We start from the raw sequence: 26,134 nt of genomic DNA on the forward strand, positions 1-26,134 counted from the left end.
ACCTTAACTTCACCTCCATTTTGGCGATGCGTTCTACTGCTATATCATATATGTATTCTCTTATTATTTAGAATTGGTGCATGTCTAAAATCTCAAGTTAAGCAAGCCCATATGCTGATCTAGTAGAAGGAACAACATCATCTAAGGTTTATACACGAGGAAACAGTGGGTGTAGTTAGGCAATAAAAATCGTCTACTCTGGTTGATGCCTAGGGTACACGTGGAAACATAAGATGAGAGCAGATGGGCCAGTGGAGCTGTTCATGTCTCCCTGGGTGGTGAGGAACATTTGAAAGCTCCTCGGTAGGGGAGTGATATGATGACGTGTGTTTAGACCTATGGCCGATTCATCTGCTCTGCTGATACACGGAGTTGGACGGGAAAGAGGAAGGAGACTCAGGAGGGGTCCGGGAGAAGGGGCATAAGCATAAATCAGAATGCTTCAGAATGCTAATAGAATGAACAGAAAAGGTTAATTTAAGGCCCAGAAACAACTGGCTTTGTGGAACAAGGGAAGAAGTCAGCTGAGAATCTCAGTATAATTTAAGTCCTGAGCAGTAAGAGTGAGAAGGAAGTATGCTGAGTTCTAGATGCCAAGATCATCTGTAAAGAGGTGTCTTCAGTCTGGACCTTGAGAGAAAATCAGGGTCAGCAGTTCTGCAGACGAATGAGGGTTGGAATTGTAGGAGCGATTGCTTTTGTGGAGGGAGAAAGAATGAAGGAAAAAATCAGAGACCACTGGTGTGGAATTTATACTGAGGACTCCCAAAGAAAGAGGAAGAGCCAGTGAATATACCCTTCGAAGATATTTTAAGGGTAGATGGAATGGAATCTGGGGAGCCAAGGAAGGAGAGAATTTCAAGGACGTGGTTATCAGAATTGGATGCTGTTCAGGGCAGTCGGTGAAGAGTCACAACTGATGCCACCCTCTCCGTCACCATCGGCATAATCACCAGGACAACTACCAGCGCTGACAGCAAAATCCAGAGAAGTTCATCATTTCTAAGAATGTGGTTTTATTAGTTGGTAGATGTAAATGCCAAATCCATCTCTTCATTCAACAAATATTTACTGAGTCTTACTATTTGCCAATACTGAACCAGGCACGGGTCGAAAGCAAAGAACAAGAAATAATGCACAGTGAGAAAGCAGAGGGCAGGCACAGCTCTACTCTCGTAAGAATTTGGGGCTGTAATGGGCTGAGAGGGGAAAGTGGTCTAGGTGGGGGAATGAGTCAGAGTCGAATCAAAGTTTGTTTCTTTGGGGGAGGAACTGAATCTGAACGAGATTATTTTACCTTGATGGGTCTGTCCAAAATATTATATTGTGCTAACTGTAGCGTGGGACCTTTTCACCAGTTATAACAATGTTTCCATTGGAAAATGTGTTCAGAGTTTCCGTTTGGGATGCAAGGAACACATCTTTGTCTACAATAGCCTTGGTAGTGTCATCAATTCAAATTTCGGGAGTAACGGTGGAAATGAGAGGATTATGAGACCATGAGGGCAGAAACAGAGAGCATGATGCCATAAAGGGGCATTGCAGGGGACGATGTGATTCTGAGGGCCTTGCTGGCACCATGATGGGACAAGGAGGCACAGGAAATGGGAGACTGGGGATCATGCTATCATCACAGGTCTGGACTCTAGAAATTATTGCTGTCATAACCTTTAAGTTAAAAATCGCGTTTCATACCTATAGAAGCCAGGAGTCTCTAAGAGAATTGACATTCTCAGCTGCAATAAAATTTATATTTACATGGTCCATTTTACTGAACTCCCAGAAAAATGCTACCTGGGCTCTCCTCAGGAAATGTAATTTGCTCAGCTAAATACACATGTAGATTTTAGGACTTCTTACTATGTCACACTGAAAAGTTTTTACTGTGAACTTCAAAACTTGCCTTGGCCCCGGAAACAGCCTTTGAAAGGATGTCATGTGCCTCAGGCAAGTGACTGGATGGGCAGTACACAGCTCACACATACTCTCTTTAAACCATAATGATCTCACAGATATGAAAACATGTTAGTCCCAGAAGAGAGAGAAGAGTTCCAAAAAGAAACTAGAAATGGAACACAAATAAGGTTTTAAACTTATCTGATGATTTCCATCAAATGGAACGAAACGCCATAATATGACCGCTGTACTTAATTTTTATCCATTCTTTTGATTAGTGATGTTTCCTCTCTGCCTTTTGAATCCTGGCTCTTCCTTCTGGCTCCAGGGCTTAGCCTAAAGGCCGGTATTTGAAAGTACATATTCTCATTCTGTGTCCCCCAGCATCGTAGATATACTTTATAGATGCCATATAATAAATACAAAGCTCTGCTTTGAAAATTTCTTTTTCCCAAATCCTTTTCTCTAGACTCAACTGGCTTTCAGGTTTTAATTTTCCTGAACTCGATTTCTTGGAAGACCCAGAGCTAGAGCGTTTGTGCCCAGGTGAAGGCACGGCTGGCTGAAGGCGGAAATTGTTTCAAAGGGTCCCTGGCTTCTCGGACAGAAAGAAACGAAACAGAAGCAGGGGAGCCAACTTCTATCTTGTCCACCGACAATCATTTAGTTGGCAGACCCGAGATAAGCATTTGTAGAATCTGACACTAAAAAAACAAAGGGAGCCACAGAAATTTTTTTTCTGACGATGTTTCTCTATTAATATAACACTTGACTCATCGGTTAAGCCTCCGACTTCGGCTCAGGTCATGATCGCACGGTTGGTGAGTTCGAGCCCCGCGTCGGGCTCTGTGCTGACAGCCCAGAGCCTGGAGTCTGCTTCGGATTCTGTGTCTCACTTTCTCTCTGCCCCTCCCCCACTCATGCTCTGTCTCTCTCTCAAAAATGAATAAACATTAAAAATTAAAAAAAAAAAAACTTGACTCATCTCTTCAACCCTTCCAAACTTGACTCAGTGAACGTGCTGGAATCTAAGGTGGTATTTTGCTAGCTCTTAACTGGAAGCAGCATTTGCTATTTGAATTTCAAGAAAATATTTACTATATTCCCATAGAATGCAATCAAGGATTTCTTGCCAAGAGCCTCCTTCCACTCATTCCATGAGGGAGACAGACTCTTTTCAATAAAATCAACAGAATTGAGGAGGATGTGGTTTAACTATTTTTTTTCTTCTTTCTTGTCTTTTTCTTTTTTGACATAGTTGTTTATGTTTACTGATAAAAATGAAAGGAATTTTTGGGGCGCCTGGGTGGCGCAGTCAGTTGAGCGTCTGACTTCAGCCAGGTCACGATCTCGCGGTCCGTGAGTTCGAGCCCCGCGTCAGGCTCTGGGCTGATGGCTCGGAGCCTGGAGCCTGTTTCCGATTCTGTGTCTCCCTCTCTCTCTGCCCCTCCCCCGTTCATGCTCTGTCTCTCTCTGTCCCAAAAATAAATAAACTTTGAAAAAAAAAATTTAAAAAAAAAAAAAAAAAATGAAAGGAATTTTTATGGCATGAACTAATCTAGCCTCGACGAGATGAAACAAAAACTTGGATAAACATCAGAAGGAGAAAGGAAAGGGAAATCCAACTTTTCAGAGCTTCTAGATAGTTTAGGGATTGCGACTGAGAGAGGACCAGACCAGAAAATGTTCTCATCTTGGGGCGAAGCCTGTAAGCATGATTGTTCTTTTAGCCCTAAAAAGTTTGTCAAGTGTTTCCACATGAAATTGTCAGAGAAATGCTCTTCCTGATTGGCCTCAGCAAGGCCTAGAGAGAAAGGGGCAGAAAGGGAGGAGTGGGGAGGTACACCTTAGGCCTCACTCCGAAACATCATGAAGACTCGAAGAAGTTTTAGATGCTGAAGAAGTTAAATTGCTTGTTTTCTCCGCATATGTGGTGCCATACTATTTTAAGAAGAAAGCGCTTCCTAAAGTGAACTGTGTGTATATATATTATATATTGTGTATATATATATATATATATATATATATAAAGTCAACTATATATAATGTATATATAATAAATATATATAAACTATATATATAGCTTATATAATTATTACTTATATATTTATTATATATTACTTATATATTATAGTATATATTACTATATACTATAGTAATATATATTACTAATACACACACACACACACACACATATATATATAACTTATCTATTTAAGTTCATTTATTTATTTTGAGAGAGACAGAGATAGTGCGATCAGGGGAGGAGCAGAGAGAGAGGGAGGGAGGGAGAGTATCCCAAGCAGGTTCTGTGCTACCAACACAGAGCCAGATGTGGGGCTTGAACTCACGAAACCGCAAGATCATGACCTGAGCTGATATAGAGTTGGACGCTTAAGACACTGAGCCACCCAGGTGCCCCGTGAACTATATTTTTATTACTTCATACAGCTCGTGCAGGGGTGGGCACGAGGCCTGGTTGTTCGGCAGCCAACATCTGGTGGGTCGACAGATAAACGCTGAGTGACCACGTGTCTCAGGCACTGGGCTCGGTTCTGGGGCTGGCAGCCAGTGGCCCAGTTCTCATGGGGCTCGGAGGCCCAGGGGAAGTGCAGAGAAGGATAGCGGTCCCAGGTCATGTGTGTCCGTGTGACACTGGGCGAATCAGAGGACACAAGAGGAGCAAGAGGGACGGAACAGAAGCCAGTCTTGGGAGGCTGGAATGGCCAAGGAAGTCTTTCTAGGGACAGAGACATCTGAGACGAGACCTGCAGGACGCACAGGAGTTGGGCAGGCAAAGGGGTAAAAGTTGACGATGAGAGAAGCTCAGTAGAGCTTCAGAGTTAGAGGGTGAGTAACGGCGGGAGCATGGGGCCGAGGGAGGCGAGGGAGGCGAGGCGAGAGGTGGCAGTCAGGCTGGGCAGGTGTAGAGTCTCGTGAGCCTGGTTGGCGCATCTGGGCCGCACCCTCAGGCTCATGGGGGCCCAGGGCAGCAAAAATCACTCTGGGTGTGGTGTGGAGGAGGGACTGGAGGGGAGAATGCAGCCTGCTGAGGGGAGTCAAGCTGGTGGGTCCCCGCACTGGGGGAAGGGTCTCGTGGGTGCAGAGAAGAGCGTAAGACAAAGTGAAGATCGGAACCAGGGGACCGGCTGCCTGTGGGAAGGAGGGAGAGACAGCCATTAACTGCACTTGGGAACACAGGAGCAGAACCAGGTACGAGGGGCTTGGGTAATCATCTCAGTTTTGGACATGGTTGGGTTTTCAGATTTTTGTAGGACAGGTCAAAATCTGTATAGATAACCAAGAAGCTTCCAGAAAGATCTGGAATGCAGTCAGATCTGAGAGATCTGGGGTAGAGATAGAAAGTTGCCAGTTTTCCTTTTTTTAAGGGTATTTATTTACTTTGAAGGCGCACGAGAGAGTGTGCTCACGAGCAAGAATGGGGGAGGGGCAGAGAGACAGAGAGAGAGAGAATCCCAAGCAGGCTCCATGCTGTCTGCATAGAGCCTGGTGTGGGGCTCAAACTCACGAACCATGAGATCATCATCTAAGCCGAAATCAAGAGTCTGAGGCTCAACCGAGGCTCAACTGAGGCTCAACTGAGCCACCCAGGTGTCCCGAAAGTTGCTTGTTTTCAAAATATAGATGGTAGTGGCCAAGACTGCCTACGTGAGATCATCGAGCCTAATTAGAAAGAGAAGCCCAGAACAATCCCTTTGAAGAACAGTGGGGTTTGAGGGCAAGAGAGGCCCATTGATGTGACAGAGGGCGTGCTGCCTTCCACTGCAGGGGAGTCAAGCAGATAAAGACAGAGGCTGGTGGATTTAGCGAAAGGAAGCCACGGGCAACCCAAAGATCAGTTTCTGTGGAGTGATGGGGACAGAAGTAAAAGAACAAAAAAATGAGTAGGAATGAAGCAGAGATGGTCACTAGAAGGGGAAGGGGGTCAAGACAGGTTTACTTACTATGCGTTACATTTGAACAGACTTGAATTCTTATTGCATAGGGTTTCTTGAAAACATAATTTAATGATCACGTAGTAGGACTTCTTAGCAGAAGACACCATTCTAAATGCTTTTCAAGCATTACCTCATTTTTAATTCTCACAGAAATGCCTATAAGTTGTATTATCACTTCCACTTTTTTTTTGAAATGAGGAAACTGAGGCACAGAGCGGTTAAGTAGCTTCTCTGAGGCCCCATGGTTTCGAAATTGTCGAGCCAAGATTTAAAACCCGGCAGTCGGGCTCCAGAACCCATGTGATTAAGCCCCATACCTCTCTTTAACGCAAAACATGCAGGATAATCCAAGAGGATCCTTTGAGCCTTAGAGAAATGAAAACAGTGGTAACATTAAAAAGATCGGGTTTCATGTAACACTTCACAGTTTGGCAAAGGGCGAAAAATCACTCAAAGTAATCCAGAGCCCGCCATCTTCATTCCACTGTGCTAGCGTCCTTCCAAAATTAAAAACCTCTGCTGCCAAGGTATTGACCCCTTTTATTCATTCATTGATCATTTGACATCACACGCATAAAACCATTTGAACTAAATGGATTCCCAAAACGATTGGTTTCCTCTTGCAAAACAAATTCCCCGGCCTCCTCACCAACCCATCTTGGCCCAAGTGTCTTTGCCGACCCCTCCACATCTATAAGGCCGAAGCGATCGTTACTCGTCAACATTTCCTGCCTCTGGAATGCTCTTGAAATTAGGTGAAGTGTTTAGAACGTTACTTTTTAAATCATGACCTCTTTTCCAAATTGGCCTTGAACATCCTGTTTCCAAGGACAGCTAAAGATAATTTTTAAAAGATCACAGCAAGCACCAAAGCCAACTAGCGGAGGAAATGTTTCTTAAACGGTTCAGACGAGAAATGGCTTTGCTGAGCCCCACTCTAAAAGCCACGGGGGAGGTTCTGCCGGGGTCACACAAGGAGCCACAGAAGAAAGAGTGTGAGGAAGATGCCCGTCCCTTCTGGCAGCTCACTTACATTTTAAAGTAAAAATAGCACCTCCATGTCCATGTGTGTTTGAACACGTGGAGTAGGAGGGAAACACCACAGCCTCGAAAGGCTTGGGGCTCAAGTGTTCACGCTGCCGACGGCTGCGTGGCCAGGCTCTTCCCCTCGCGTGGGCTCAAGATTTTTATTTGCGGGATGGGGGACGAGGATGGGGAGAATAGGAGGTCAGTGAGGTCAAGGGGACCAATTCGCTAAGATTCTTTCCCGGTTTAAGACTCTAGTGATCAGGGGCACCTGGGTGGCTCGATTGGTTGAACGTCCGACTCTCGGTTTTGGCGCAGGTCGCGGCTTTGTGATTTCGAGCCCCGCGTTGGGCTCTGCACTGACAGTGCAGAGCCTGCTTGGGATTCTCTCTCTCCCTTTCTCTCTCTGCCCCTCCCCTGCTCATGCTGTCTCTGTCACTCTCAAAATAAATAAGTTAAAAACCAAAAGACTCTGGTAATCAATGAAATCATATGGGACTATGATTTCAGTTTGTAGAAGAGGAAACCATTTCACAGGAATCCACTATATTGAATACTCTGCTCATTAAGCTTTGTTAAGAATACAGGAATGAGGACACGATGTCTGAGAACAGGGAGATGGTGAGCTCAAGTGGAAACCTGTCATCAAGAAGAAAAATCAGAAGAAAAACTCAGCTAGAGGGGACATGACACAGGATCTGACAGACAAGGCTGTTATTTTAATTGCTCAGAGCTCAGGATCAGTTTTTTTTTTTTTTAACGTGTATTTATTTTTGACACAGAGAGAGAGACAGAGACAGAGACAGAGCATGAGTGGGGGAGGGGCAGAGAGAGAGAGGGAGACACGGAATCTGAAGCAGGATCCAGGCTCCGAGCTGTCAGCACAGAGCCCGACGCGGGGCTCGAACCCACAGACTGTGAGATCATGACCTGAGCCGAAGTCGGACGCTCAACCGACTGAGCCGCCCAGGCGCCCCAGGATCAGTTTTAATGAAAGCACATTAGGCCAAGAAGCGAAATGGTAGACTGGTTAACAGGGGCCACAGCAAAGCTGATTCCGTGGAAGAATAGCCACTGTTTAGGCTGGGAGGGATTTGGGGTTAAGTAAGCGTACATCTTTGGCCTCTCCAAATAAGCATATGCACCTAGTATTGAATCGTATACTACATACAGTGTGTTCAGAGAAGAATAAATACATGGTCCAATGTAGGTCACAAACCATCTTGTGATGTTAATAGTGAACTTGTTCTATATTCTAACAGGAGCCCAAACTGTTGCCGTACCCTTCCTGTGGTAGATTAAAACCTACAATGAGGGGCTATTTATTAACTATGCCAAAGGAAAAAAACAGGTCAAACTCAGACCTTGTAGACTTTGCAGATACTATTTAAAAATAAAACAAAACCAGATAAGCCGGTTTGGAAAACAGAGAGGAAAGTAAATAGATCTCTGAGGGACACAGGTAATATTTGCTAACATTTGAAATAGTTAAAAAAATTTTTTTTTAATGTTTATTGATTTTTGAGAGAGAAAGAGACAGAGCACGAGTGGGGCAGAGAGAGAGGAGACACAGAATCCGAAGCAGGCTCCAGGCTCTGAGCTGTCAGCACAGAGCCCGACGCGGGGCTCGAACTCACAGACCGCGAGATCACGACCTGAGCTGAAGTCGGCCGCTTAACCGACTGAGCCACCCAGGTGCCCCAGAGTTCAGTGCCTTTTCGTAATTCTTAAATATGCAAGCGCTTCTTTGGGGTGTCCTCAAGGTCAAAGGAGAACACCGAATATAATGGTTTTATTCCACTGTAAAAAAAAATTTTTTTTAATGTTTATTTTTGGGCGAGAAAGAGACAGAACGCGAGTGGGGGAGGGGCAGAGAGAGAGAGGGAGACAAGAATCCGAAGCAGGCTCCAGGCTCTGAGCTGTCAGCACAGAGCCCGACGCGGGGCTCGAACTCACGAACCGCGAAATCATGACCTGAGCCGAAGAGGGACGCTTAACGGACTGAGCCACCCAGGGGCCCCTGAAATAGGTTTTAAAGCAACAATGAAATACCACAGACAAAAACGCACAAAACCTGGCAGGTCCAGCTGGGGTCTGGTCAGAGCTGTAGAGGAAAACAACTTTACTGGGGAGAAGAACTCTGAGAAGCCGCCAGTCTCTGAATGAGAAAATGCAGGTCAGCATCGCTTTTGCCTTTGGAATGAATCTGCCACGAGGAATGGCAAGAATATATGATGGAAAAAGAGCCACTGGGATGAAAAGAAAAATAATGCTTGTTTCTAAGAATGCTGCTGCTTTGTTTTATGAACTAGTCTATTTGTCTTGGCTGCAACTAAACTCAAGAATGTTTTCTGCATATTTTACAGCGTAGTTTATAGACATCAAAGGAACAATCTCTCCTTTCATCATTATTTACACATAAAAATAATGCAATTTGCGGTGCATGGAACATGTTACTTCTTAAAAAGCTCTCGAGTCTAATTTATTAATTGCTTGAGATTTAAAGTTAAACAAGGGTGAGATGCAAATCACATGTTACTCTGAAATATTGTACCACCAAATCTTGTTTTATTAATGAGGTGGTGAACAGCTATATGAATATTTATTTAGGTGGTTAGAGGGCTTGATGAAGAATCCTAGAGCAAGTGACAGAAACATAAAAGCAAAAGCGTCCTGCCTCTCTTGAAGAAAATGGGGGCTGTTTCTTTGTTTTTAATTCCACTTTTTCCTGTGTGCTTCCAACATTAAAGCATTCCTGTAACCCACCAACCACCCCAGATCTCTTGCGCTCCAAATCTTTGGTTTCAGCTGCTACTTCTGTGCCGTGGTAGCAACAGCCTCCTAGTGACAACCTGAAAGTGACATTTTGGTCTTTCCTGACGGCTCAACAGCATCACGTTAGTTCTTTTTTTCTTTTCTTTTTAATTGTATGCGTTTGGAAAACACAATACACGTACAAAAACTAGATTTATTTCGATTCATTTACTGATTTTGATTTAGTTCCTTAGATATTCCGGTAAAGCTATCAATGAACTCTCCACATTCTATGTTTCCTTATGCAACAAATTCCCTAAACACACACACACACACACACACACGGCAGAATGAGCTAGGCGTGTCTTAAATTTTGTTCCATGATTTATAAGGCACATTTATGCAGAATAAACAATGATAATACAACTGTTTATTCACAGCTTTACCCTGTTCTCACTAAGAATATGTAATCACTGCTGGAAAATGTACATGTAGGTACATATGTATGCACACTCATTCTATCTTTTTTGGAAAAGCATATACACACCAACACACACATACACAAATACATACACTCACATACATATATACATCCACCCTATTTCCTTTTGTGAAAAGCTACCCAAATCCCAACCTATACCTATCAACATGGAATCATATAAAATAGAGTCAGATAAACTTAGGAAGTCAGGTGTTACACTTCTGTAGCAACAAAGTTGATGACAAACAAAGTCCCACCAGGCATTGGGATCCAGGAGCCCACGCTCCTCCCACCCCTGTCTAGCCTCCTCCCTGTGCACTGTGGCCTCCCCACCTGCCCTCAGAGCTGCCGGCCCTGCCCCAGCTCTGGGCCCCACGCCCCTAAATACCCTGTAGCTCTCTGCTCCAAATACCACTTCCTAGTCCGACAAATGAGATGATCTCATCTAATTGTTGGGAAGAAAGTCTGATTAAACAATCTCACATTAGAGCGTGAACAACTTCAAGTGCTTTTTTAGTATATTAACACACCAAGGATGTCTGCGTCTTAAAAGAGGAGTCTGCCAACCCAAAGCCTTAGATATTTAACTGCAGTGTGTGTGTGTGTGTGTGTGTGTGTCCCTACTTCTTTTAAATGCAAGGTTGGTGATGATATGCCTAAAACTGCCTTTAAAAAATACAACAATAGACTCAAAACTTAGCATTTAATAATGAGAAATTATATTCTTTAAATCAACTAAGTCCATATTTTGGGGTGCCCACTAATGTGGGTGCTATGCAGAAACCAGAAACAATGAAAGAATCAGTAAGTGTTGAGAGCTTCATGAAAGTAGAAGGTCCCCGGGGAGGGGCAGTCAGAAAGGCTTCCTGGAGGAGGCAGGTGGGACCCTGAGATGGCTTTGCTAATACCTGACGAGTCTGAGCGGTGGAGAAGAGGCCGCAGCATGAATGGAAGGTACACGGCATGAATGGAGGCCGGACGGAGGCACTGACACGGACTTGGGAGCAGGGAGACCAGTTGGCTAGAACAGAATGTACATGTGGAGAAATACTGACAACTCTGGATGGGCTTTGAAAGCCTGGCAGAAGGTCTGGGTCTTGCATTAGAAGCAATCCTCTGAATTCAGTCTACTGATGTGACCTTCCAAGAAATTAAAACATCATCGAAGCGCAGAAAATGAAAAATAAAAAGCCCCATCCCCCCCAAATGGCCACTTGCGCCGTCTTGAGACCCATCGGAGCAAATTTAAATGTATGTGACAGTCTTTTCACGCACAACATGCTGGCGATCTTGTCTCATTTCCCATAGAGACCTACTTCATTGTTGTCCAATGGCCTCGTGGTATTCCTTTGTATGGATGTGCGTACCCCAATTCACAGTTTTCCTAGCTTTTCGCTCAAGGAATGCTACAAAGATAGTGCCTGTCTTCGAAGGTGTGTCCACAGATCACTTCCTACCTGTGGAACTGCTGAGACAGAGGCTGTGTGCTTGTAAAGTGTCTGCCTTCCACAGAGGCTGCCCCCGCTTATGCTCCAACAACTGTGCATTATCAGGTGTTTTTTCAAATTCACAATTTATGCCTATCAAGCGGCAGCCGAGCCCTTCAAAACTTTGCAGTTTCGATTTACATTTCTTTAATTATGAATGAGAATTAGCATATTTTTCACAGGTTTGCTGGATATTGAATTTTGGGTCCATATCCTTTGCTTTTTTTGGTCCACTGGCTTGTTAGTCTCTTCCTATTGATTTCCAGGCACCCTTGGTAAGGCAGGGAAATCAGCGATTTAAGATTTCTCTGGCAGAGTTCTTCATACTGGACTGTGCAAGAGACTTTTGGCAGGGACGCCAGCTGAGAGGAGGCTGTTTTCAATCAAGCGCAAGTTGAGAAGGGCTCTGAAGAAGGGTCAGAGCAGAGGAATAAGAAATATATTCTAGCATTCTGGTGACAGACCAGAATGGGATGAATTGGGATGAAGGAAAAGAAAGGACAAAGATGACCCCAACATTTCTCCAAGGAAACAGAAAGACTGGGGGTAACCCCGATAGACTAAACAAGAGCCAGTTTGGAAGGGAAGATGCTAACCCAACGTTGTAGTTACTGCGTCTGAAATAGTAGTGCATTCTCTAAATGAAGCTGATTTACAGGCAGTGTGAGATACAGGACAACTGGGAACCAGGCTGAGGCTTCTGGGAAGCATCCCTGTAGAAGTGACAGCTGAAGTCACACGGGGGATGAGCTCATGGAGGAAGGGAAAAGGAGAAGCAAAGCCGGTGACACAGACTCGGGGAACACCCACAGGGAGGAAGAGAGACCAGTAGAGGAAAGAAATAAGAGAAAGACCGTCTAAACTGGGGGAAGAGTGAGTTTCGAGAGCAGCGGTTAGCAAACTATGGCCAACGGGCCCAATAAAGTTTTATAAAAATAAAGTTGTATTGGAGCACAGCCACGCCCATTCATTGATATCGTCTAAGGCTGCTTTCACACCACAGAAGAAAGAGCTGAAGAGCTGCCACAGAGATCATACGGCCCACAAAGCCTAGAATATTTACTATCTGGCCCTTTACAGAAAAAGTTCACCAATCTCTGTTCTGGAAGGAAAACCGTTGGTCAATATGGTCAAGTGCTGCATTGAGTCAGCGGATGAGTAGAAATGGGAAAACACCATTGAATTTAGAGAAGAGGTAACAGGTCACTTTGTAAACTTCCCGTATCATGTTGGGATTGGAAAAGGGACGCTAAGGGAACATTTGGAAGGGTTGAATCATATAGCACATACCCAAAAAAGCAAATCAAGTGGCTGGTCGGCAGCGAGCGAGAGAAGCAAGAGGGATAACAGAAGGCTGTTTATCCAACTGTCCATCCATTTCCTCCTTGTTTTAAGAAGGTTGAGCAGCACCATGTGCGTGGTGACTAAGAGTTGGAAGTTGGTTTCATCGAGAAAGTAGGGGCAAAGGAACTCTTGTAGCAGCAGTATTCTGGTAAATATTGAATAACTGGCTCTCAAAAAGTCTTTGTAGCAGTGCGCACGGATTTCCACGGTGCACATATTCCAGCTGGCAGAATTCCTAACAGTGTAACATCAGCTCGCTCCAGCTAGTACAAGCCTGGGCCAGCACACCGACTGGGTGTTGCTGTCACCCATGCTGATGGTGGGGGAGAAAGTACAGAAGACAAGAGCAACAAGGTGAATTTTTTTTTAATGGAGTCTTTTTTGCATTTTTTAAATTATTTTTTAAATGTTTATTTATTTTTGAGAGAGAGAGCGAGAGAGCGAAAGAGCGAGAGAGAGAGAGAGAGAGAGAGAGAGCACAGGTGGGGAAGGAGCAGAGAGAGGGAGACACAGAATCGGAAGCAGGCTCCAGGCTCCGAGCTGTCAGCACAGAGCCGAATGCGGGGCTCGAACTCACGAACCGCGAGATCATGACCTGAGCCTAAGTCGGACGCTTAGGTGACTGAGCCACCCAGGCACCCCAACAAGTTGAATTCTTTAGGAATAAATCCTGGGAAGCAGGAGATAGTATTATGATTTGTAAAAGGAAGAGGCATAAATTTCACTATTGATAAGCAGTAAAAGAGAGGTTTATCAAGAGTCACCCGAGACTCAACAGAAACCCAGGTTCTCTGCTCGAGAGAGACAGAGAGAGAGAGAGGGAGAGAGAGAGAGAGAGAGAGAGAGAGGACAGCCAATTAAAGCAAGACATCACAAAATTACTTAATATAATGAATATATGAAATCATGATCAAGCCTTCTAACAATCAAAATTCTTTCTAACCCAGTGCTTCTGAATATACACATGTACGTGAATATATATAATTACGTGTATATACACACATGTATACACATAGTAGTCATTCCGTAATTTTGGTTGTGGAGGCTTACGGTTAATGTATTTCAGTGCTCGTTATATTCATCATACTGACTTTGTAATAGTTTCTGATACAGTTCAGCAGTATTAAAGATTCAAATATTTCTAAATAGTTATTCTTTAAGTTTTTAAAATATAAAAGAAACTGATGCAGATATATTCCGATATTTGATTCACCAAAGCAATTCATACTTTGGATCATGCAGTAATAAAATTCATGTAGTGACTTCCAAAGAGTTTACCCAGCCGTTGGTGAAGAAGAATCTGTTTTCACCTATATTCTTTGAATCACTCTCAGTCATTCACGCATTCCTTCATCGAACCCTAATTGATCCCTTAGTATATACAAGGCAGTGTCCCAGAGGCCGAAGGGATTTTTCATAATGCTTGAAAGTTTTGTCTACTGAAAAAATAATAAAATAACTCGTCTTTAAATAACATTTTGCCAGAGAACAGAACTGAAGGAAAGGTATGGGGTAAACTACTTTGGGGGGTGGGAGAGAATGTTCATTTCTTCTCCGCTCGTTTATTGTTATTGCTTCTTCTTGCTCTAGGAAGCGAGGTCATAATTCACTACCACACGGTACCCAATTATCTTCCAGAGCATTCTTCCTGGAAAGTGGCACTTAGGCTTTCTGCTAGTATGACTGAATGGTTCTGTCTTCCTTTCTGAGTGTGCAGGCAAGCCTTCTTGGGTGGGATGGAAAATACATTTCTATTCTTAGCATTATTAATTCTAATTCAGGAGGGCACAAAGAAAATGCCACTTCCCCTGCGCCCTTAGGACATGCATGCAGGGGAGACAAGAATTAAATAATGAACAGGTTCCAAACAAAGCCATTTGATGCTAGGCACTGAGATTTCTTTCTGTTTCTCAATGCTACTAAAACCCCACAATGAGGTTTGTAATTTTATTCTTTGGGAAATGGATTCCTGTAAGCTTTTAGCACAGTGAGAATTGCCCAATCTTATGAAATATTCTCTTTTCCCCCCTCAAGCCCTTCTGGTAATACAGACCAGATTTCTAGATGTCCTACTGGCAGCCGACCTTTTCTCGTGAACTCCAGTCAGTGGCCAAGGGAGAGAAGCATCAATGCTTTAAAATCTCTTTTCTATGCCTGCAAGCAAAAATTTTACAACATTTCTCCTTGATATGAAATCTCTGCTTGGACATCTGGCTTCACAGTGAGGAACTTTCAATACTCCAGCTTCAAAGAAAGGGCTTAGCCCTGGTGGGGCAGTGATGCCAGAAGAATGTTCCACAGTCTTTCTATAGAACTATTCCTAACAATTTTCCCCCAGTGAACTTCTGTGAGTTCAGTGGATATTGCCAACTAACATTCAGATAACTTTGCTTCGGTGGACAGCCTTTTGGGAGCCTTCCCCTGGTGTATGCAGATTACCCTCTCAGATAATATATGCAAGGTGCAGGGTATTTTATTTGAACCCACCTAATCGGGCGAAACGACTCCCTGTTATCACAAGATCCAAGTTATTTATGGATATCTGCTATACCACCCCAAAATATTTACATGAGAATGAATAGCATGAGAACGAATTGACGTTCTTAGTGCTGAGAGCCTGGATGTATGAGGCGGCATCGTTCATTCATTCAGCACATTTCTGGCACTTCCCCTGGTCCAAATGTTGCAGCAAGGGCCCGTTCTCAAGAAGCTCAGAGTCTAGTTGGTGAGGAAGGAATTAATCAAAAGACAAGTTTTGCAATCGCCTATCTGCAATCCTGAAATGCAAAAATCCTCCAGAAACCACAAATTATTTTTGAAAGGTTGTGGTTTAACTTGTGAGACAAGAAAACCTGCCTGGTGCTGTGAGGGTTCCTAGCCTCTCTCTGCCCCGTCTGTTATACCGGCACGTTTCACTGTGCACTCGCGGGTCTGGGTGCAGCGTGCCGCCCCCACCCCACCGGGGATAAAGGACAAGCTTCGAACCACCTTCCTGGAATCTGCAAACCCTGATTTGCAAAACCTATCCAACATCAAGGTTTTGGATAAAAGGTTGTGGACGAGTGTCACAGCGCAGCAGAAAAGTCACTAGAGGAGTGGCCAACGCTGGCATGACCTTCCTACTCTGACCCTTCACGGAAAAGACGACATTTAAATCTTAAATAAGGAAAGGACCTCACACACGGTTTGTGGGATCTCACCACGAATGCTGAGGAACGTGTGATGAGGTGGACAAAAGGGCAACATCTAGACAAGAAGCTCTCCAAGTTTTTGGTCTCTGGACCCCTTTACGCTCTTAACAACTCAGAAGAGGTTTTGTTTATGTGTGTTCTGTTGATATTTACCACATTGGAAGATAAAAATTAAGGAACATTAAAATATGTGTGTACAAATTCATTTTAAAGTAAGTCATGAATCCATTATGTGTGACTATAAATATCGTATTTTTCATAAGGCATGATTGTTTTCCAAAGCAAAAAAAATTAGTGAGGAGAGCAGCTATGTTTTACTTTTTTCCAAATCTTTCGAATGTCTGGCTTAGTAGAAGGTAGCTGGATTCTCATATCTGCTTCTGCACTCAATTTTTATTTTTTAATTTTATTTTTTTATTTTTTATTTTTTTTACTTTTGAGACAGCGAGTGTGAGCAGGGGAGAGGCGGAGGGGGGTGTGGACAGAGGATCTGAAGCAGGCTCTGTGCTGAGAGCAGCGAGCCTGATGTGGGGCTTGAACTTAGGAACGGTGAGATCATGACCTGAGCCGAAGTCAGACGCTCAACCGACTGAAACCAAGCACAGAAACCAAGAGTCAGATGCTTAACTGTCTGAGCCACCAGGTGCACCAGGAAGGAGTATTTTAGAAGCCTTTTCAGATGATTGTGGATATTCCTCTGGACAACATCAAAACTTGACGAGTGGCAGATTCTTTTTTTTTTTATTATTACATTTTTAAAGTTTATTTATTTTGAGAGAGATGGAGACAGCACGAGTGGCAGAGGGCCAGAGAGAGAGGGAGAGAGAAAATCCCAAGCAAGCTCTACACTGTCAGCACAGAGCCCGATGCAGGGCTCGGGCTCACGAAACCGTGAGATCATGACCCAAGCCAAAACCAAGAGTCAGGTGCTTAACTGAGCGAGCCACCCAGGGACCCTGACAAGTGGCAGATTCTTAAAAGTTGGCTGCGCTATGCCATTTGGAACTCTTAGAGGTGAACTTCGCACACTGCTACATTAAAATCCCTTGTTCTCTTTTACGCTCTGCAAGGATCTTTTACCCGCACGAGAGTTGGTAATACCAGGTACTGGTCATTTGGAAAACACTGGTTCACTGAGTTATATACATCTTCCAAATGTTGATACACTTCATTATATTCCGCCCCCTTTCTTCCATTCGCATCATTAGCAATGCCACTGACCTCATCAGAAAAGTCTTTACGTACTGGGAAGCTGTCAAACTTGCAGTGCTGATCCCAGTTTTCCAAATTTCTGATTTTTTGCTTGAAAGCTCAAATTTTATCATTAGCGACAATATAGTCAGTGGTTGTCCTTGAAGTGCCAGGTTGACTTCCTTCCTTTTTAAGAACACCTCTGCCAGATAGTCAAATCTGAATAAGCACAGTTTGCCTGTCAATCGCTCCTTCCAAGGGCCTAGAGTTCAGCTCACACTCAAACAAATGCAGAACTGCTTTTCCTCGAGACAACCGCCCTACCTCAGTATGCAGCACGCTTTGTGCGTACCTATTAATATTAAAAAGATGTGTTCTCAAGGGTTGACATTTAATAGAATTAATGCACTTTATGGCTTCCATTTTCGTCTTAGAGCACAAGTATGTGGTGGTGAAGAAACTAATCACTACTCATACAGTTTAGTGACGATGTTGCGTTTTGTGCGAAGACACAAGCAGTTTTATCCACCGTTGGTTTCATACCATGAATGCAAATGCGGAACACAGCGAAAAAGGCAAATGATGTCTTAAGGGTATTATGAAAATAGTTTTGACCTTGTGGAGCCCCTGAAAAGGCAGCCGGGACCCACAGGGGTCTGAGGACACCCTGAGAACTGCTGATTTGGATCGTGAAGCATTTTGTATGCCATGCTGGCAAGTATAGACTTTATCTTGCAGGCAATGGAAAGCCAGTGGTGGATTTTAAGTAGCAAACCACACGCTCATATTCGTGTTTTCGAAAGGTTACCTGATCGACAGTGGGACGGATAGAGTTGGGAGGGCTGAGTTATTAGTAGTGGTTCTACAAAGGAGGGATTGTGATAGGTAAAGAACAAGATGACGGTCTAAGAAGATAGGAACTAGTGACTGCGGAATGAGGTAGGAGTTTGCAGATATTTAGGCATTATTTCTGGCAGTTGACCTCAGAGAGGTGAGGGAGGGAAAGGATTCATTTAAGGGGACTTCCAGAATCTGATTTGGGTGACCAGGTGGTGGTACTTTAATTCAGATTATCAACACAACAAGAACAGGTCGGGGGCAATGCAAGAGTTAGAGGAAATTAAGTTCAGTTTACAGGATGTCTGGTTTGAGCAGCCTAATGGGTCATCCAAGTGAAAACATGCAAGGGTCGTTAGAAGTCTGGACTGAGAGGGGCACCCAAGTGGCTCAGTTTGTTAAGTGTCTGTCTGACACTTGGTTTGGGCTGAGGTCATGATCTCACGGTTTGTGAGTTTCAGCCCCATGTAGGGCTCTGCACTGATGGTGTGGAGCCTGCTTGGGATTCTCTCTCTCTCTCTCTCTCTCTCTCTCTCTCTCTCTCTCTCTCTCTCCTTCTCTCTCCCTTGCTTTCTGCCCCTCCCCTGCTCATGCTCTCTCTCTCCAAATAAATAAATACACTTAAAAAAAAAAAGTCTGGATTGAGAGCTCAGAAAAATGTCTAGGTGGTGATGAAGATTCAAAATTCGTTTGCATGGAAGCTACCATACATGGAAGGGGTGTGACTGTCCAGGATGCGTACAGGCAAAACAGAAGAGGTCTTGCCTAATACCAACATGTGAGTGCTCAAAGGAGGAAGAGGAGACAAGGCATGGGAGTGGGAAAGAGGGTTTCAGAACAAGAGAGAAACTAGGAATGTATTGCCATGGAGCTGAGGGAGATTTTAGAGATTGTTTCTGTGGGAGATTAAATCACTGTTCATAGATGTTCATGGACTCTTTCTAGAGTGATTCTATAATTTTCCTGCCCTGCTGATGGGGATGAAAATAAGGCTGTGGTTGCAGGGATGTTTTTTCCTACTCATCATTTTTGTACTCATATAACCCACCATGAAGAGGAAGGCCTGAACTCATTCTAACGCCTGGAGTCAAATGCAGCCAATCAACAGCCTGAATCCAAGCCAGCACTGTTTGTTATGCGGCATGACTGTGGCAATAGCTGACCAACACAGGTTCCTTGTTAAATGTTATAAAGGAGTCAAACAGGCTTCTAAGATCAAACAGATTTTACAACACCAAGTGGAGTAAGTAAATAAAAGTAAAAACTAGCAAAAATGCACTGAAGCCCTGAAATAGGGTAGTAAGGGAAACAATACAAAAAAAAAAAAAAAAAAAAAAAGAAAGAAAGAAAATCCTCAAAAGCCTGTGTCAAGGAAAGAAACATAATTCTGGAGCATACTAGAGTATTGCATTCATGATACAACTTCCATATCTGCCAATATCCCCCACATCATCATTCGTTATGAGTTAACAAAATCCTGAGAAATCTCATTAATATCACCAAATCTGGAGGAAAAAAAGCAACCTAAACGGGAGAGGGCATCTGATGTCATTTTCAAGTTTGAATTATCCCAATTTGGCGTGGATCCCTCAAGTCCTGACCCCTTCACTTTTCTTGGAGACAGCCTTGATATTTACCCAATTTTCCACCCGTTCATCTCCTTTTCTCACAGTCCAAACTGGGAGAATTCAAACCCCACAGGGACATCAGATGCCCTCTCCCATTTAGTTGTGTGAACGCCAACCAGACTACACACACACACCTCCTAGCTCTTCTTTTCCCTTCCCTCAGGTTAGAGAAAATGCAGACACCACAAATATATTTGACTTACAGAGAGGGGAGAACCACTAAGCTTCAGAAGCATATATTGAATATTTAACAGGTAGAGCTATTCTGGTTAACAACTGAATTTATCCTGGTTAATCTATCAAAGTTAACACAATAAAGAGAGACTTCTTCAGGAATCTCTCAAAAAAAAAAGGCAAATCATTTACATGAGGGAAAGCCTAGTGTTGCTCAGCCTTCTCTACAGCAATATTAAATGCTAGGTGAGCAATGTTTATTGTCCTCATGGGAAAACATATGAACAAGAACATGGTGCTCATCTAACGTGTTGTTCAAACATAAAGGTTAATCGGCAGACATTCTTAAACATGAACAATCCAGAGAAGATAGTACCATGAGTCTTGCAAAACCAACTTGACGGTGAAATCCAGACAATTAAGAACCAGATCAAAGTGAAAACTTTAGAAATGGAGTCACCGTGCTAAAAGGCCTAGGGGTAAGCACCACATCCATTAAGGACAGCATGAGTATTAAACTAAAGGCTATGGTTATGGACAAATTGTGAATATCACAAACCTGGACAGTGTAAAAATAATATCACCACCCTGCCAGGAGGTGGAAAGGAGGGGTTATGAGAGGAAATATGCATGCACTAATGTATGCCTTTTTCAACCCAATATTAAGTTCTGTCCAAAAGTCCAACAATTCCTTCTTTTGACACTAGTTTCTTTCATCTGTTGAACTGAAGTAAAATTAACTTAAGAGACCTTTCTAAAACAAACAGGGATACAGAATCTGGAGTATTATCTCATTTTGTGACTATTTGGCTTTCCTTCTCTTTTTTCCTCATACGTACGATACCTGAAATCATGTTCACCTTAATGCTATGATGTAATTTCTTTTTCTTAAAGTTTATCTATTTATTTTGCGAGGTGGGGGGAGGGAAGGGCAGAGAGAGGCAGAGCGAGAATCCCAAGCAGGCTCTGTGCTGTCAATGCAGAGCCCGATACAGGACTCAAACTCACCCACCGTGAGATCCTGACCTGAGCCGAGATCAAGAGGCAGATGCTTAACCAACTGAGCCACCCAGGCGCCCCTGTAAACCACATTTTCATCGAAAACTATCTTGTGAACATTTTCAATATCCTTATATATGCTTCTCCAACACCATTTTCTTTTTTTTTTTTTTTAACTTTTATTTATTTTTTTTTTAATTTTTTTTTCAACGTTTATTTATTTTTGGGACAGAGAGAGACAGAGCATGAACGGGGGAGGGGCAGAGAGAGAGGGAGACACAGAATCGGAAACAGGCTCCAGGCTCTGAGCCATCAGCCCAGAGCCTGACGCGGGGCTCGAACTCCCGGACCGCGAGACAGTGACCTGGCTGAAGTCGGACGCTTAACCGACTGCGCCACCCAGGCGCCCCTCCAACACCATTTTCAATATTGCATAGTTTTAATTCATGTACTATGGCAAAAAAATACCGAAAGGAAATAGAAAATGCTAGTATTGTGGGTGCCTAGCATGTAACGGGACCTTGATAAATAGCTATTGGATAAATGAATGAATGAATGAATGAATGCTAGAACAAACATCCTTTTGGCTAGCTAAAGTTCACTGCAACCCTTTAACTTCCACCTTAGGGCAAATTCTGGAAATGGGTCCAAACGTGGGCATGCCTCTCAGGCAATTTAATAATGATAGGGGTTGCCAAATTATTCTCCAGAAATGTTTTATCAGGTTACACTATACCACTCTGGTGGCCCTTATAAGTGGATTTTAGTAGACTACTTTATACCCTAACTTCTTCCCAAAGAATTACTTTAAAAGAAGGTTTGTTGATCCACGGAGACATTATTTATTGTAAGCTCTGGCAGGGGAAGAATCAGATTTACTCTCTGTCCTCTTCCCTGACCACCAGCTTGGGAGCTCACCTCATCCCCAACCCAGAAAGTGGGATGAAGTACATTTCATAATTAGCAAGCACACTCCTTATCCAGCACTCTTTGATTCTATTGTTTCAACACTAATATTTAATATCACAAAATATTAGGCACATAATGACCTTGGGCTGGTTACGTAACCTCAGAGCCTCAGTTTTCACACTTTTAAGATGGGGGTGATAGAAATGCCCTCCTTATAAAGATTACTATAAGGCTTAAATGAGATAATGGAATTGGTGATGAATAAAAATGTCTGGCAGACAGTCTGATACATAGTACATGTTAAGTAAGTATTAGCTATTACTCCTTTTATGTTTTGTGACATAGTCTGGAAAAAAAAAAAGCAAGGCGAGGAGTGCTAATGAATTATTTATCTTAAGTAGGTTAGTAAAAAAAAAAAAACCAAACAAACCCACAAATGTCATTCACTTTACACATAATCTAATTGAGTCAATCAAAAGTGAACTGTAGCTTACCTACATTATAACTTTAGTTGTTTTCAGGTACCTGTGTTTGGAGGTCATAAATATCACATAATCTATATTTTAATATGATATTATGTATGTACTTATATACCACCATCTTTTAATGTCAGTCTTTAGGAACTGACGCTTTTTTGGAAATTAGGATCACAGTGTTTTTCCATTTTGACAGGTAAATGGATTAAAACTGCAAAAACACTTAAAACTAGGCAGTTGTGCCAGTGATGTTGCTTTCAAGATTTTTTTTTAATCTTAAGAAACATACTAGAAACTGTGCTGTAAATCTATGTTTTCCCTTTCTGTGTATATTGGGATTCAACTATTTATTTAAAATTTGGAACTTAGCTACCACATGGTATTTGGAAAAGAAATGCACTTAAAATGAAATTTGTAGGGAAGTCTGGGTGGCTCAAGTGTCTGACTTTTTTTTTTTAATGTTTATTTATTTTTGAAGGAGAGAGAGAGAGAGAGACAGAGAGAGAGACAGAGTGTGAGCAGGGGAGGGGCAGAGAGAGAGGGAGACACAGAATCCGAAGCAGGCTCCAGGCTCCGAGCTGTCAGCACAGAGCCCAACGTGGGGCTCGAACTCATGAACCGTGAGATCATGACCTGAGCCAAAGTCGGACGCTTAACCGACTGTGCCACCCAGGCGCCCCTAAGCCTCTGACTCTTGATTTTGGCTTAGGTCATGATCTCATGGTTCCTGAGGTCGAGCCCCGCATTGGGCTCTGGGCTGACAGCATGGAGCCTGCTTGGGATTCTCTGTCTCTCCCTCTCTCTCTGCCTCTTGCCCACCCATGTGTGCACATTTGCTCCCTCTCCCTCTCAAAATAAGTAAGTAAACTTAAAAAAAATGAAATTTTTATACAACTAAAAGAGTTTAAACAAAGTATTCAACTCGAAAATGAAACAGTTACACAGATCAGTGAGTACCTACTGTGCATTTACAAATGAGAAGAGCTTCACAAATATTTTTTTCAACTACCAGAATATAAAAAAAGAAACCTCTTCTTTTGTCATGTATCACATGTAGGGGGAAAAAAAGCTCACTGATGGCAATATATAGGGAAAATCTCATTAAGGACAAAATGAAGTAAGTCCTCACCTCTAAAGTGAGGAGGCTGGAAGGAATAGCCACCAAGATTTTGTCCATATCTGAAGGGTTTTTATTCCATTCAGTGTTGTCCAGGCTTAAATAAGAGTGTATTTTAAAAAGCAACTTACATTAACACTAACGTTTCCGTAAATTACTCAGATTGCCCACAATAGGCTATAGAAAAGAAAGACGGAGGGGTTAGGCAGAAAAGGGCAGTGATAAAACCCAAATGTTTCTTTTATTTTTCCTTGCTTTGTATGATTACTCGACATGCTTTAAGCATTGTTATAACAAAGTAAAATCACTGAAAAATAATCTTTTGCTGGAAATTCTTAGAAAAAAAATTTTTGTTCTCTTTTAAATCTTATTTATAAAGGTTTCCAGATGCTTATCCTCACAGATTAAACACAGCATGATGTAGACACTTACAATAATATTCGCTGCTATGAAGCCAAGAAAAAAACTACTTTGAGATCTAACTGCCTATCACCTAAAGAATCAGGGTCCAGGGAATTTTCTGTTGCTATTAAAGGCGTGATTCTCTGAAGCCATTTGGAAACGGCCTAGGTTCTCAGCAGCAACGCATCTACCCTGTGCTATGTCAAAGCACATCAAATGGTTGGCATTCCAAACCTCAAACAGGTTATTTCTCATTATGTGAATGCATAATGAAAGGATGTGGGCAAAGAACAGAATGTAAATTGGAAGCTGACTTCTGAATTTATTAGCCAGCAGTACTGGGCTAAAACAGTCTTCCTAATATCAAGAGACAGTTCCAAAGTGGTTCTCAAGAGAAAGGACAGGGTATTTTTCAAATATTTGTTCAATGTGAATGGACTGGGCTTGCCAAAAATGACTTTTTATGCCGGCATGTGATCTCTTAGAGGGAAGTCAGCCTGAGTCACTGGATACATCAAAGGTAGAGTCCAGCGAATGGAATTACTGCAGGCTGTGTGAACAAGCCAGATACCTGCATTCATCTGCCCACTGCTGGGATTTCAGCCCTCCTTTTAATTACATTAAAGCAGCTAGTACCACTGGTTACTGAAGTCTTCAGATTACCTTGATTGCTCGGTCATTATCTCTAATCAGCTGCTTCTTCTCATCTTCAAACTTCTGTGTAACGTCCTGGAGCCGTCTTTCTGTAGCAAGCTGCAGCCGGCTGTTCTCCTCTTTCAGAGAGGAAATGGTTGTCTGAAGTTCTGCTATGATCTAAAATGAAAACAGCATGCGAGAACTTCAAATTCTTCAGTGAGAGGCATCTATTTTATATGTATTTATGCTCAACAAAAGGGCGGATTTGGCAAAACTCTAATCCACAAACTAAATATTTTCAATTAACATATCGCACACTATAATGCATGAAATTCCACACAATAAGAGACTATAATAAAACTGTGAATGGTGAACAACTGCTGAACCAATTATATTTGGAAGACATTTCCACTATAACATTCCACAATATTTACTCATCAGAAGAAAGAACATCTGTGATCTCAAAAATATGAAAAGCGTCAGATTTTATTTCACTGAGAAACACACTTATTAGAATGAAAAAAAAAAAAGCTATTTTGCCTTTCCTAACACTTGGAACTGTAATAACCAAAGAAAATAATGAACAGACCTCATTCTTTAGAGTTACCCAGTTCCACACAACAATTTTTGAGTACTCACTAAGGTTTGTGCATTGTGCTAAGTGCCTTAAATTCCTATGTCATTTACAAACATTATTATCACCCATCTTTTATAAGTGGAGAGAGAAAGAGAGGCGCAGAAAGAGGTCAAAATGTCACATTGCTGAAGATGACATCCAACCAAAAAGTCAGGCGGGACTTGAGCCACACAGATCGATTGCCATACTAATTGGTTGTTCTAAGTAGCCTTTGTTTTTCTCTTAAGCAAGATTTTGGTAGGGAAGAGAATCTTACATGACCTAGTTCCAAATGAGTTGCCTTTTCCCTAACTGATAGATATCCATGAAAGTTTATTCAGAAAGTTTATTCTCCACATTGGATAACTGGTTCTCTCCATGAATGGGTCCCCTCCAAGTTCTCCCAAGTAATCATCTGATGAGGGACCTTTTTCAATGAGCTGACTGAGAATATCACTCTTCCTTGGGCTTGGAAGTATCCATTTCCTTCCAAATTCAATAGCGATGACTTTTTAAAAGCAGGAAATAGTTGTTTCTTCTTCTAATTAAAACCAAACCAAACCAAACAAAAAAATACTTTAGTCCCAGGTTAGAATAGAAGACTGTTGGTTCTATGGGCGCAGGGCTGGTTGGTGAGATACACTGGACAAGTTAATCACCTTGCTTGAGATTCAGTTTTTCCACCTAATAGTTGACAACAAAACTCGAGTACAGCATTACAAGGCAATAAATAGAAACTGTCTGGAGTCTCCCAGAAGCCAAGTCCTATAGAAATATCACTCGTTACTATGGACATAAATAATAGCATATTTACAATAAAATAGGGAGTATCTTATGCTTTTAGAAGTGAGCAAGCTCACTGTAACAAAGTTTAACATTTAGAATTTGTCAATAATCAAATGAAAAGACCACTGGGAGATACATGGTAAAATACGTAACAGCAGTACATTAATATTTTTAAATACAAATTGAACCTTTTGCTACGAGTGCGGGAATTCATTTACTGAGAAT

General features: G+C 42.5%; 1 protein-coding gene across 8 annotated transcripts in view; it reads right to left on the reverse strand.

Moving 5' to 3' along the window:
• Positions 1 to 26,134, reverse strand: part of CEP112 (centrosomal protein 112) — a 420,870-nt gene that overhangs the window by 66,648 nt on the left and 328,088 nt on the right. For all 8 annotated transcript variants that reach the window (XM_047081540.1, XM_047081543.1, XM_047081542.1 and 5 more), the window contains one exon: positions 24,535 to 24,684. In XM_047081540.1, coding sequence (XP_046937496.1) covers positions 24,535 to 24,684 — 150 coding nt within the window. The remainder of the gene's footprint in view (positions 1 to 24,534; positions 24,685 to 26,134) is intronic.

This window comes from Lynx rufus, unplaced genomic scaffold (genome assembly GCF_022079265.1).
Source record: "Lynx rufus isolate CCGP_SWC_20201006 ecotype Redwood Valley unplaced genomic scaffold, mLynRuf1.p SCAF_18, whole genome shotgun sequence".
Classification (NCBI taxonomy): Eukaryota; Metazoa; Chordata; class Mammalia; order Carnivora; family Felidae; genus Lynx; species Lynx rufus.